At 39.6% G+C, this 13,444-nt stretch overlaps 1 protein-coding gene and 1 non-coding gene across 2 annotated transcripts; both read left to right on the top strand.

The window, feature by feature from the left end:
* The first annotated feature begins 363 nt into the window (after positions 1 to 363).
* RGS2 (regulator of G protein signaling 2) lies at positions 364 to 3,517 on the top strand. The gene is made up of 5 exons (XM_003785605.3): positions 364 to 485; positions 1,404 to 1,505; positions 1,609 to 1,670; positions 2,216 to 2,382; positions 2,634 to 3,517. The coding sequence occupies exons 1-5, from the start codon at positions 376 to 378 to the stop codon at positions 2,826 to 2,828; spliced, it is 636 nt and encodes a 211-aa protein (XP_003785653.1). The 5' UTR covers positions 364 to 375; the 3' UTR covers positions 2,829 to 3,517.
* Positions 3,518 to 10,676: 7,159 nt separating this feature from the next.
* On the top strand, positions 10,677 to 10,778 carry LOC111723865. The gene has a single exon (XR_002772313.1). It is a non-coding gene; the product is annotated as a U6 spliceosomal RNA (small nuclear RNA).
* Positions 10,779 to 13,444: the final 2,666 nt, after the last annotated feature.

Raw genomic sequence — 13,444 nt, 5'->3', positions numbered from 1 at the left:
CCCGCTCCCGACTGCACAGCCCTCAGGGCACGCCCGGCCGCCACCCCTCAGCAAAAGGTCGCGGCCGACCGCCCACACAGAAAAGTCTCTGTCTACTCCAACACCGGCCCCAGCCGGCCACCGCGATTTGTTCCGAGTGCGTACGAAGCCTGAGGAGCAGACGTCAGCAGCGCCCTGGCTTCCAGACCCTTCCGCGGCGGTCGTGACTGCCGCAGGCCAGCGCTGACCCCGCCCCCCGAGCAAACAGACAGCCAATCCGCGCCGTCTGAAGGCAAGGCCGGCTCCCTGAGGTCCCGCCTCCGAGCCGCGTCTTCTTATAAATACCGCCTCGCGCGCCTGCCTGCCCAGAGCTGCATTCCGGCTGCAAAGACTGTAATGCAAAGTGCGATGTTCCTGGCTGTTCAGCACGACTGCAGACCCATGGACAACAACGCAGGCAGCGGCCCCAAGAGCGAGGAGAAGCGGGAAAAAATGAAACGAACCCTGTGAGTAACGGCTTCTTAGCACTACGGGTTTTCCTGCAAACGCGATACTTTCGGGCTCGGCTTATGACATTAGGAAACCAAGTAGTCTGAGCCTCTGCAGGGAAAAAAGAATGTGAAAAAGGTTAGATGTATGGTATGTACTTGTTTTGTGAGCGAAGGACGCTCGGTAGAGTTTAGGAACTGAGGGAGATTCTTGATGTGAGGGCGGTGGTAGATGCGCTAAGAAATTGTGGCTGGGCATTGTGTCCGCCTGCATTTAAAATGACCTCAGAATCCTGCAGCTGAAGCGCATCCCTAGTGTTCGTACGTTGGAGGATGAGATCTGATGAGCTTACGTAGCTGCTGGATGAGACGTTTTCTCAGGTTCTGAATATGCTCGTTTCAAATTCATTTTTGTTTAGTTAATACAGATCTCACCTAGCCACGAAGGTGGGACAAATAATTATTTTGCAGTATCTGTCTGGAAGCAGTGTTGCAGGTGAAAAAGGAATCCCGCAATTCTTTGTACACAGCCTCTGGCATTGTCGGGAACTTCTGCTTTTATGGGTAGAAGGGACATGAGTATGGGCCAGCTTAAGGCAGTTCCACCACTGTCTTTGTCATCAACTGCAAAATATTTCAGAATGGTAATTTTGCAAAGACGTTGCTGCCCTTTGTAGTCCAGAAGTACCACCACCTTTTGAACTAAATGCATTAATTGTTTTATTAAAATACCCTAGTAATTTTAGGTATTCCTACCCTTAATTGTGAAACTAGTAGTTAGGTTCAGATGAATATACGAAACTGTTTAGTACATTGGGTTTAATCTTTAGTGGGTAAGACTATTACTTAAAAAGTTCTTTGTCTTATGTGGTGATTTATTTGGTAAAAATGTCGTCAGCTGCAGTGTTTTCACTAAGTGATTTTCTTTTTTTCCAGTTTAAAAGATTGGAAGACACGTTTGAGTTACTTCTTGCAAAATTCCTCCACTCCTGGGAAGCCCAAAACCAGCAAGAAAAACAAACAGCAAACTTTCATTAAGTAAGTCGAGAAGACTGTACTTGACAATATGAGTAGTTAGATGCTGGACTGAAAAAGGGGAACTCTCATGTACATAAGCTAATGTGCAGAAAATCTCTTGCAGGCCTTCTCCTGAGGAAGCACAGCTGTGGTCAGAAGCATTCGATGAGCTGCTAGCCAGTAAATGTAAGTTTACTCTTGAATTGACTCCATTGCTAATGTCACAAAAGCCCGGAAAGGTGGTCTGCCCTGCGAAAGAGCAACTTGACCAAGGAGAATTAGACTGTGCAATCACTACAGCATACAGGCTATTTTTCTCTCCTTTATATCCCTGTGTTTAACCATGGGAATACGTGTAGTATTCATTCCAGGTGGGAAAGAGAAATTAGCCTAAAAAAAAATTAAAGTGGCAGTTTAGGTTGTAGTTTAGGTTGAGTCAGCTTTTCCATTGCATTCACTGTTTTCATGAGACTTAATTCCCAGAGAATTTATGGGTCCCCTATAAATATTTATTTTGCATTGACAGCAACGTTAAGTAATTATATTTTTGTAGCAGAATGCCAACAGAAACATTTTGCCTACTGGCAACTTAGTCTTTAAAGAGCTAAATTCCAAGGAGTACAGGTATCATCTAGAAATAAAATATGAGGGAGAAGTTCCAGAAAAACCTAAGAGATTATTTGGTCACTCAGTCATCAAATGCTGCATGCCTTTTGTTTATTCCCTTTCAGATGGTCTGGCTGCATTCAGAGCTTTTTTAAAATCTGAATTCTGTGAAGAAAATATTGAATTCTGGCTGGCCTGTGAAGACTTCAAAAAAACCAAATCACCCCAAAAGCTGTCCTCAAAAGCAAAGAAAATATACACCGACTTTATAGAAAAAGAAGCTCCAAAAGAGGTAAGAAGGAAGGTCCTCATTTAGCATAATTTAAAAATCTTTAGCATAAAAGTGAAACAAAAGAATTAAAAAGACGGATGTCAAAGTGGGGATGGAAGGAATGGTAAGAAGTTTCCCCCAATTTCAATTAAGTTTCTCCTGTGACGTGGCTGGTCGAGCTGATCACACATTCCCAGTTTTATTTGTTGTTTTCACATATTAAATTTCAATCTCTAAATACCAAATCAACCATTTTTTTTCTTTTATTTCAGATAAACATAGACTTTCAAACCAAAACTCTGATTGCTCAAAACATACAAGATGCTACAAGTGGCTGCTTCACAACTGCCCAGAAAAGGGTATACAGCCTGATGGAGAACAACTCTTATCCCCGTTTCTTAGAGTCAGAATTCTACCAGGACTTGTGTAAAAAACCACAGATATCCACAGAGGCCCATGCTACATGAGATGAAAAAAAAAAGAGCTCCCCAAAGAAGGACATTTCATTCTTTTTCCTATGGGGGAAAGGCCGAGACCTGCCAAAAAGACTGACCTTGAATTTTCAGCCTGGGTGTTTGGGAAACATCACTCAGAACTATTGATTCAGAGTTGGGTAGTGAATCAGGAAGCCAGTAACTGTCTAGAAGGAGAAGCTTGTATGAGAACAGCTTCCCTCACTGTACAGAACACAGGGAATAGGTGGTCTGATGTGGTGTCTCACACTGAAGAAGCAGGAATGAGACATGAAAGATCCGTGATGTGTAATGCTTTTGGTCCAAAGGCATTTAAAATCAATAGGTCTGGGATTATGTGGCCTTAGCTAGCTGGCTGTACATCTTTCCCTACATCAGCCCATGTTACCATGTAGTGGTTTTAGTTTTACTTTCTAAGTACTTAGTAACATAAAAATGTTTACTATATGCAAGAGTAGTGAAGTTCTTACGACCACAGATCATTAGTACAGTACTATTGTCTCACGTAACACTGAAACTGAAAATGGTCTGTTTGTGTTGTTAAATGCTGTGTGAAGTAGAATGAGTGCTGTTGTATAGAAAACTACAGTGTCCGTTATGAGTGCCACAACCTATCTTGAAGGCAGCTAAACTTCGAAGTGGTCTTTGAATACTTTTAATAAATTTATTTTGATAAATAATATCATTGAAAACTTGGAATCCAGGTGTGATTTTATTTGATTTTGATAATTGGAAATAATGGCAAACGCCAGGGAAAACGTCTTCTGGTTGGCGTGCAGATGTGCCTATCCAATGAGAACTGAAAGCCCTCAGGGGAAATGCTTTCAGCAAGAAAATTCATTTTTTCAGACCTCTAAGTATTATGTAGATTTAAGGATGTCTAATCACATACTGAAAAATACCCTGAGTTTGAGTTTTCTAATACCTTACAAAAATCAAGCTTGTTATGAAAGAAAACAAAAGAATACTGACCGGAAGCCTTCCATGAATACTACTAGGAACAAGCTAGATACTAAATATGAGAAGTAATATAATGGAGGCAAGCACCAACATTATTCACATAGTCTCAAATGAAGGGAAAAAATAAAGTGAATGTGGGCCCACCTATCTTTCCCTTGCTTCCAAGCTCCCTGCTCCATGACAATACTGACATGAGCTTCCATAATGCATACCTGAAATTGTTCCCTTTCCTGAGGAATCACAAAATCTCAGGCTTTCCCTACCTTCTTTTAGCTAACCAAGAGTCTCTGGTTATGTTACTTTAGGTAATGGTACATGTAAAAGGAGTACATTTTTGTTTCTTAGTTCAGAAATGTGCTTTTTTTCCTAGTTGGGAGAAGAAAGTCTTACCTCGGTTCTTTTTCAAATTTAGCAGGCTACTTTTCTAGTGTCCTAGATTGTGGTTTTTAATAAAGTTGTGCAAAACCTGATGTTGGAGTGAGAAGACCTGATTTCTTCTAATTCACAGCTTTGTGACCTTGGGCATTCTTACCGTTTTCCCTGGCTCCTCATTTTACACCTGCCCAACTATCTCTCTGCTGTCTCTCAAGTACTAAGGGATGTTAGGAACTGTAAGGCATCAAAAAAGGGCATTTATTCCTGATTTGCTGAAAGAAAAATTGCCCTGCAGTAGTTTACTCTTTCTATTATGATTGCTCCAACTTTCACCTTGACCAGTTTCGGGCTCCAGCAGGCACAAGCCCTATGAGAGACTGGCTGCCTTGTCCACTATTATGTCAGCAGCAACCAGAAAAATACATATTAGGTGCTTCATAAATATTGGTTAAATAAATGCATTCTGAAAGGTCATTGAAACAAATATTTCTTTGGTGAATAAATATGTCATGTCCTCAGAATTCCTAATTCAGAAAGGTTTTGGCTGATGGAAACTCAGGAGTCATGCCATAGATCATCCAATTTGTCACCAACTCCTATTTGTTTTACTTCAAATTTTTTCCAGCTTAATCTGTCACCACCTTGATCAAAGATGCTGCCATCCAATGTCTGGATTACTCCAATAGTCTCAACTCTTCTTACTGAACTCCCTCTTCCTCCATTCCCACCTCAATGTGCTCCCTGCTTTTTAACTCTAGGGATCCTATCAAGACACAAATCTGGTCTTGTTTCTTGTTGCTTATAAGCCCTTGACAGATTTCCCAAACAGGATAAAGGCAATATCCCTAATATGGCCTGGCACCTGCACAGCTTGACCTCCGCTCCGCTCCAACCTTGTCTCCACCACGTTTTCCCCAGCTCTTTCTGCTAGCCACACTGACCTACTTTCACTCCAGTGCTGGTGCCTGCCACCTGGCCCCACGGGGCCTTTGCACCTAATAGTTGTTCTCCATAAAGTTCAGTTTTAGTTCTTATTCACACATCAATGTATCTGCCATTTCCTCAGAGAATCCTGCCCTGACCTCCTTACCTAAGTCAGATCCCCTTTTAGACATATTTATAACACTGAGTTCTCTAATTTACAGCACTTAACTTGAGTTACTAGTTTGCATTAATTTCTGTGGTTATTTGGTAATTCGATGTCTTCTCTCACTAGATTGTGGGTGCCACGATTCAAGGCCCTTTTGCCTGATTTTCTGCTCAAGGCTAAATCTCAACATCTATCACAGTACCAGCATACAATGGGATCGACATAAATAAATGTTGAATGCATTAATGAGTATGAAAAGATCTCGTAAGCCAATTTTGATGAAACAAGAAGCATCAGCTGGATGCGGTGGTTCATGCCTTGTATTCCTACCTACGCAAGGGGCTGAAGTGGGAGGATGACTTGAGGCCAGGAGTTCAAGGCTGCTGTAAGCTATGATTATGCCTGTAACTAGCCACTACACTCCAGCCTGCTTAACATAGCAAGACTTTGCCTCGAAAGAAAGAATGAGAGAGAGAAAGAAAAGTAGAAAAGAGAAAAAGAAACAAGAAACATCTACCAACACACAAGAAAATAAGATTTTAAAGGTTTTACTAGTTCAAATATCTGAAAATATCTGCAGAACTTCTTTTACTTTGGAACAAAAAATAACCTCTTACTAGGCATGTTCTCCATGACTTTTGACTTTTAATTGAAGGAGAACCCAGATTATAGTAACAAAAAGCAAGAATTTTGACTTTCAGGGCTGCTAAAGGCCCAGGCTTTCTTGAGGGTGTAATTTTCAATGTTCTCTAGTGTAGAACATACTGAAATAGATTGAAGATAAGGAACCACATACTTCCATAAATAAATATTACTTAATGTTCCAGTTTCCCAGAGTTTACACTTTAGAATCCACAGTCCATTCATTTTGATAATATTTCATTGCTCCTATATTTTAATCCCCTAAATATTTCAAACATATTAATTTCATACAGTCACTCTGGAAAAAATAGAACATTATATATTATCCGCCATGTGAGCACAAGAAGGCAATAAATGAGTTTCAACAGAATCATTTAAAGTGATCACCCAAAATTTCCTAGGAAACAGACCTTTGGTAGGGGTGTTTTTGTTGTTGTTTAACCACAACAGTTGATGATGTGTGTAGTTAGTGATTCTCACCTTGTGGGCTTGGAGAGGGAAGGAAAGCAGTGATTGTGAGTGTCTCTATGTCTTGAGGAGCTCTACATGGGAGTGTGTTGTGCATCTGGACAGTGGGGTGACTAGGAGGTGCCAGCCACTGAACTCTTTCTGACCTTATTTTTCCTATGTTAGCCCCAAATTGCAGCTTAAAAAAAGCTAGTCTGATTTATAGGGAGTGTTACCATTATTGAATGGTGAGTTTGAGATGTAAAGAGGTTCCCAAGTCTGGGTTTGATGCCTTTTGACAACTTCAAGAAACCATTTTTGCCAAAGGCAAGCAGATGCAGTTTATCTAATTTTGGGCATCTTGGGTAAAGAACAGCTTGGAGTTGATGGAGGTAATGATAACAATCCAAAGAGCCTGTCCAGTAGCTTAACCGTTAAAATAAAGGAATTTCCAGAAACAGAGGCCTGATATTAACCATTTTTTTTGGCTCAAGCTCTAGCACAACCAGGATAAGGTGCTGGATGAGAGTGAAGTGGGGACCAGGACCAGGAGATAAAGAGAAAGCCTTGTGTGTAAAACGTTGAGATTTTATTCTGAGAGAATGAAGTATCAATCTCCACTGAAATTTATAAAAATAACTTGAGCAGCAATATGGAGGATGGATTGGAGGCAGGAAGAGAGAAAGGAGACTGTAGTAATAGCTCAGATGAGAAATGCCACATGACTGAGCCAGGACAGTGTCACCAAATAATTCAAGAGAACATAATAGTAAATGATACGTCACCTATTCATGCTGAACACATATCTAAGCCTCACAGAGGATAAATCCAAAATATGTGCCACACATTCCCTGTCCTCCAAGGAGAACCAATTCAGTAATTTACAAAATAATTATGCAAAAGTAAAATATTACTTATAATTACTGATTAATAATCAAAATAGACGTACAGATGCCTTTATCTGGAATAAATAAACATGATAAAGTGGCATGTTTGATGGTATTTAACAAAAGGGTAGGATGGAATAAAGATAAGGAGGAGAGTAGTCAAGGTGGAGAAACCATCTAAATAAAGGAAGACGGGGAAAGTACGATTAGATCTTGCATTTGCTATGGTATTTTTGCAAACAGACATTTTTAATGGGGATATGTATTTTCGGTTTATTGCTTTTTTAATTTTTTTCTTATATTTATTTTTTTGAGACAACTTCTCAAGCTGTCGCCCTGGGTAGAATGCCTGGCATCACAGCTCACAGCAATCTCATACTCTCAGGCTTAAGCGATTCTCTTACCTCAGCCTCCCAACTGGCTGGGATGACAGGTGCCCACCACAGTGCCCAGCTATTTTTGTTGTTGTCATTGCCATTGTTGTTTTAGCTGGCCTGGGCCGGGTTCAAACCCACCAGCCTCCATTTACCTGGCCATCGCCCTACCCCTTGAACTACGGGCACTGCCTGGGATCTATATTTTAAAACTATTCCACTGACTCATTCTTAAATATTTTATGAAGGACTTTTCTGAGCAAGGAGGGCATAGAAGAGTAGAAGAAATGGCCCATCTCCTGAGGGGAAAAAAGGAACACACAAGCTCAAAAACACAAGCTGCACTTAATTTTTCTTAAAAATAGATTTCCATAAGATTATGAAGTTATCAAACTTTATCAAACCTTCCTCACCATGCCCCTTCTCTTACTACAACTAGGTGTTTACTCACCATTGTCATTGCTGTCTTACCTAGATTTAAGCAGTGCTATTATTCCCTAGATTGCTATTCCCTAGTCATGTAATTTTCTTACATGACTCTTATTCTCTGAAAAGCAAAAAACTTCTGGTGTCTCCCAAATCAGGGTAAACTCGTATGCCTAAGGTTAAAAACGCTCTACAGCTGGGCAGTGCCTGTGACTCAAAGGAGAAGGGTGCCTGCCTCATATGCCAGAGGTGGCAGGTTCAAACCCACGGCCAAAAAAAACCCTACAAATTCTACAGTTAATTTAGTTTCTTTTTTAAAAATTTCTGCCCCAAAACCTTTTTTTACCACTACTGACAAAAAACTTTTTTTCTTTTTTTTTTGGAAAAAAAACAAACAAACAGAGTTTCACTTTGTTGCCCCAGGTAGGGTGCTGTGGCGTCACAGCTCACAGCAACCTCCAACTCCTGGGCTTAGGCGATTCTTTTGCCTCAGCCTCCTGAGTAGCTGGGACTACAGGTGCCCAACACAATGCCCGGCTATTTTTTGGTTGCAGTTTGGCCGCCACCCTCAGTATATGGGGCTTGGGCCCTACTCACTGAGCCATAGGCACTGCCCACAAGAAATTTGATACACGTGTTTCTTATGGTCCTTGAAATTATTCTCCTACGATTAGATCGAAAAATTTCCCCTTGCCTAGAACTGCCCTTAAATTTTACTCACTTTTCAAATCAAGGCTCAGATCAAGTTCCACCTCCATGAAATATTTCCAAGGGTATATCAGTCTTATCTCCCACCTATACATCAATAACTGGACCATTCTGACTTATTCTACTTAATTTTCAAAGTAACTAATAACATTTCATACGTGGAATATCCTCAGGGCCCACTCCTCATTCATGATGTGATTAACTGATTGGTTAGTTAACCAATTCACAAACTCGTAAGTGAAAAAATGCATGCGGTGATATAAATAATTCCATATAAATGGGCTAAAGTCATTTGCAAAAAAATAACTGTTTCTTCAGGCATCTACATAGTTTTCCATTTTGGCTAAACATTATTACCTGGCAAATTTATAGTAAAACTAAACTATGTGGATCTTGGAACTTGGATAAGGCCTTAACATCAGGTTTTTTTCAACTTCTGAATTAATCTGATACGTGTATTTATATGGCTTAAAAAGTGCACTGACCTATATGGAAACTTCCTTTAGGAGTGAGGCTGTATGTTTATTTAGCCAGCACGTAACTTAGATATGTACAGATGTCACACCAAAATCAAAACAGTGAAAAAGAGAAGTGAGCCCAAAAAGGAGAATGAAAAGAATTATTTTCTTCTGTCAACTTTAAGTTGAAGAGGGACCTGATACTTTTTAAAAAATACATTTGCAGGGCGGCACCTGTGGCTCAAAAAGAGTAGGGGGCCGGCCCCATATACTGGAGGTGGCAGTTTCAAACCTGGCCTGGCCAAAAACTGCAAAAAAGAAAAAAATACATTTGCAACTTTCAGTATAATAAGTCTATTCCCGTCTTCATCCCAAATTACTCTCCCAATAAACTTCAGAATGCAATCATGAATGGTCTATAATGAGTGCGTTTTGAACCTGCATTATTGGAAGAACTAAGAAAAATATGCAGTTGACATGAGCCATGATAGAGTCTGAGAAAGGCAGGTATACAGGCACACAAGCTTTAATTTGAAAAGAAGTTGGTACTTAATGTAGACCTTTGTCCAGCTTGCAGGGAGCTTGCAAACTCCACTTGGCACAAACTTCATAGATGGTGATTTTCTTATAGACATGGCCATGGAGCATTTTAATGTCAATGTCAAGATTTAAGGTTCTACTTCTTTCTGATTTCTTCTTCTTCTATTTGAAGGTTTTAGAGCTTCACAGATCCCATAACATTCTATAAAAGGGCTAGTCAGACAATTAAAATTTTAAGAGCAACTACAAATACAATTATTTTGGAAATAATTAAATTATTTTTAGAAAAAGTCAATACTCCATTCACCACTCAAAATGTTAATATTCATAAAATATCTCTGAACTTTGAGAAAGCTCATTTGTTATCCAGAGAAAGGAAAAAAGAACTCAGAAACAGCATTGAACATAAAATCAGGAAAGAAATGCTGTCCAATAAAAAATACAATATGACAATATGGTCATGCAGGCCACATGTGCAATTTTAAATATTGTAATCAAATTTAAATAATTTAAAAGAAACGAGTAAAATTAATTTTAAAAACACATTTTATGTAACCCAAGATATTTAGAATATTATCATTTCAACATTAATCAATATAATAAATTATGAAATAAATACTTTAAATATTTTTTCTTAAAGTCTTCAAAACCTGGTGTGTATTTTATACTTGCAGCTCATCCAAATCTTCATTAGCCACATTTCATGCTAAATAAGTTTGGGGAAAGGCAATTCCCGATGCAGTATCTTTGATTTGATGGGCCCTAAGTTATGGTTGATAGGATTTAAAAATCTAATGTAGGGCCAGGCTTAGTGGCTCGTGCCTACAGCCCTAGCGATTTGGGAAGCTGAGGTAGGAGGATTGCTTGAGGAGGAGTTCAAGAACAACCTGGGCAACATAATGAGAACTTGTCTTAAAAAAAAAAAAAAATGATGCTTGCTTCAGCAGCACATATACTAAAATTGGAACGATATAGAGAAGATTAGCATGGCCCCGTACAAGGATGACATGCAAATTCGTGAAGCGTTCCATATTTTTTTGCATTTCTTTACCAAAAAGGTTAAAAAAAAATTTAATTGGAGGAGGCATAGTGGTGCATGCATGTCTGTATTCCCAGATACTAGAGAGGCTGAGCAGAATTGATTGAGCCCAGGAGTTCAAGGTTGCAGGAAGCTATGACCATGCCAGTGCATGTCATCCAACTTGGATGACAGAGCAAGATACCATATTGTCAGAAAGAAAAGAAAAAAAACCAACACAAACCTCATTATTCTTGTGCACCAACTACTTAGAAAATAATGTACATTTCTCTGAGTTTGTGCAAAGACAAACTTAAAAGAACCACTTCCTTGTTCCAAGCAGTAAAAAGGTTAAGAGCAAACCGTGTTAGTATTCTAGATGGGACTGAATAAAAATATCCTAGGGGTAAGAGCTGTAATAGATGTTTTCTCACAGCAAAGTCCATTCGAGAAATAGTTAACTTAATCTAATTCTGCCTATTTGTCCTCCAGTGGTTATTTGCCCCTTTCCCCCTACCGCTCTGCTACTATTATCCAGGCCTTCTTGTGCCTTGCCGGTATTACTTCATAATCTTTTGTCTCTTCTTGGAATTAGAGTTTCCTCTTTACAATTCACCCTATGTGTGGAGCCAGATTACTTTTCATAAACACTAATTTTACCATAGACTGTCTTCCATTCAAAAAGTTTTCATTGCCCCCCTATTTCTGAGGAAATAGGGTTAAAAGAGCACTGGATTGGAAGTCAGCAGAACAAGATTCTGGTCTTAACAGAAGAGCTTATTGACTTTCTAGTTAACCAACATCTCTAAAATCTCCTCCAGCTCTAAAATCCAGCATGGCTTTGGATGTTCCCTGCATCCCTACCCTAACAATGTTAATTCCCTCCAATCTATTAGTAACATAAAATCACTTATTTCATACACCTGCTTTCCTCCCTGTTCCCATTAACAAAATCATTATCATTTCACTCATGTTGATCTCCTGTTTGGACAAGCCCTCTATTCCATTTATCTTATCCATATCCTAAATATTCTCCAGACCCAACTCAACTTCCCATGACACAAAAATTAATCTCTGTATCCAATCTTTCATTGCACCAATCTCCCGGAGTGCCTGCTCTGTGCAAAGCACTGGAAACACCACACTGAATAAAAGAGGGATCTCCTGTTTTTGCAGAACTTCCATTCTTTGGAGTCAATCAATAATAAGTAAATGAGTAAATAAGCAAATAAGATAATTCTGGATTGTGACAAATGCTTATGAGGGACAGAGCTAAGAGGTGAGCTAGGGAGGGTGCTAGGTGGACTGGGAAGGCACATTTTAGCTGTGCAGAGGGTTGTTAAATGGTCCGTGAACTTGTGTTGACTGACCAATTAGATAACACCTGGTTCTGCTTTGCAATAAGAAATCCTAAACAGCTAAGCCATAACTTTCTCTTAATTCCAAAATAATTTTCATCTATAAAAAGAATAATCCTTTTGCCAACTTGTTACACTCAATGTTTTTAAAGATCTGAAGTATAAATATCCTGGAGGTATTTCTCAAATCTCCGGGCCTATCAAGTCTATCCAGGTATTTTGCTAATATTGCTCGGATTCACCAGGCTAGTGTTCCTAGATAGGTTTTGTCCTTCTGATTCTTTCTTAAAATGGTTATTTCTTCAGGCAGCATCAAATTTGCTTCTCTTCCTGGTGCCCTTCATGTTGTTGACATGATCATCTGCTCCATCGTTCTGGCTGAAAACCTTCCACTATCCAGGCTTTTTTTGAAAGCTGGAAACCTCAGGCATTTAAAAATTACTGAGTCACTAACCCCCAGAGATTCCCTTCAGAACTCTGCTCCATCAAATCAACCTGAAGACAGTCTACTAGTGGGCAGCCCATTGCCGTTGCTTACTCAGATCCTTGACTACAGCTCTCTGTGAAGTTTCTCCTGCCTCCAGACTGGACTCCTCCAGTCCGTCCTCCCTGAACAATGGAGTGGAAACAATGTGAAGAACAAACACTGTCCAGACCCTCACTGTCATCTTGATCCTGCCAATTTGATTAGTTGTTTGGCCTTTGACACAATTCCGAACTTTACTTGTAAACTGAGGACAGTACAGGTGATTATCTCTTCTTCGAAATGCTTGGGAGAAGAAGAGTTTCAGATTTTTTTCAGATTTTGGAATATCTGTACATGCCTAATGAGATCTCTTGGGGATGGTACCCAAGTCTAAACATAAAATTTCATGTTTAATATACACCTTATACACACAACTTGAAGGCAACTTTATGCAATATTTTTAATAGCTTTGTTCGTGAAGCAAAGTCAGTGTACACTGAGCAATCAGAAAGGAAAAGACTCACTATCTCAGCCACTCATGTGGACAATCTGTGCTGTTTGGCCTCACCGTCATTCCTTACTTTGAATTTATGTGCTACCAGAAAGCATCACTTTCTCACATTTGTTCACATATAAGTATTTAGCAGTAAAAAATAGGACACACCATTAAAACAGTGAAAAGGCAATGTGTTCAAGTAATAAGCAGCTCAGCAGCATCACCAGAATCCCTATCATCAGTGGTTAAACAACAACAACAACAGAGCAGCTCCACTTATGCTACTGGGTTTTGATTACAAATTACGCTGCATTTTATTTTTTTAGGTAAGAAGAAACATCAGACACAGTCAAGGGACCAGGTGT

Source organism: Otolemur garnettii, unplaced genomic scaffold, assembly GCF_000181295.1.
Source record: "Otolemur garnettii isolate 467f Iridium unplaced genomic scaffold, OtoGar3 scaffold00016, whole genome shotgun sequence".
Lineage (NCBI taxonomy): Eukaryota > Metazoa > Chordata > Mammalia > Primates > Galagidae > Otolemur > Otolemur garnettii.
Note: the sequence above shows the minus strand (reverse complement) of the source record. Positions and strands in the feature narration are given on the sequence as shown.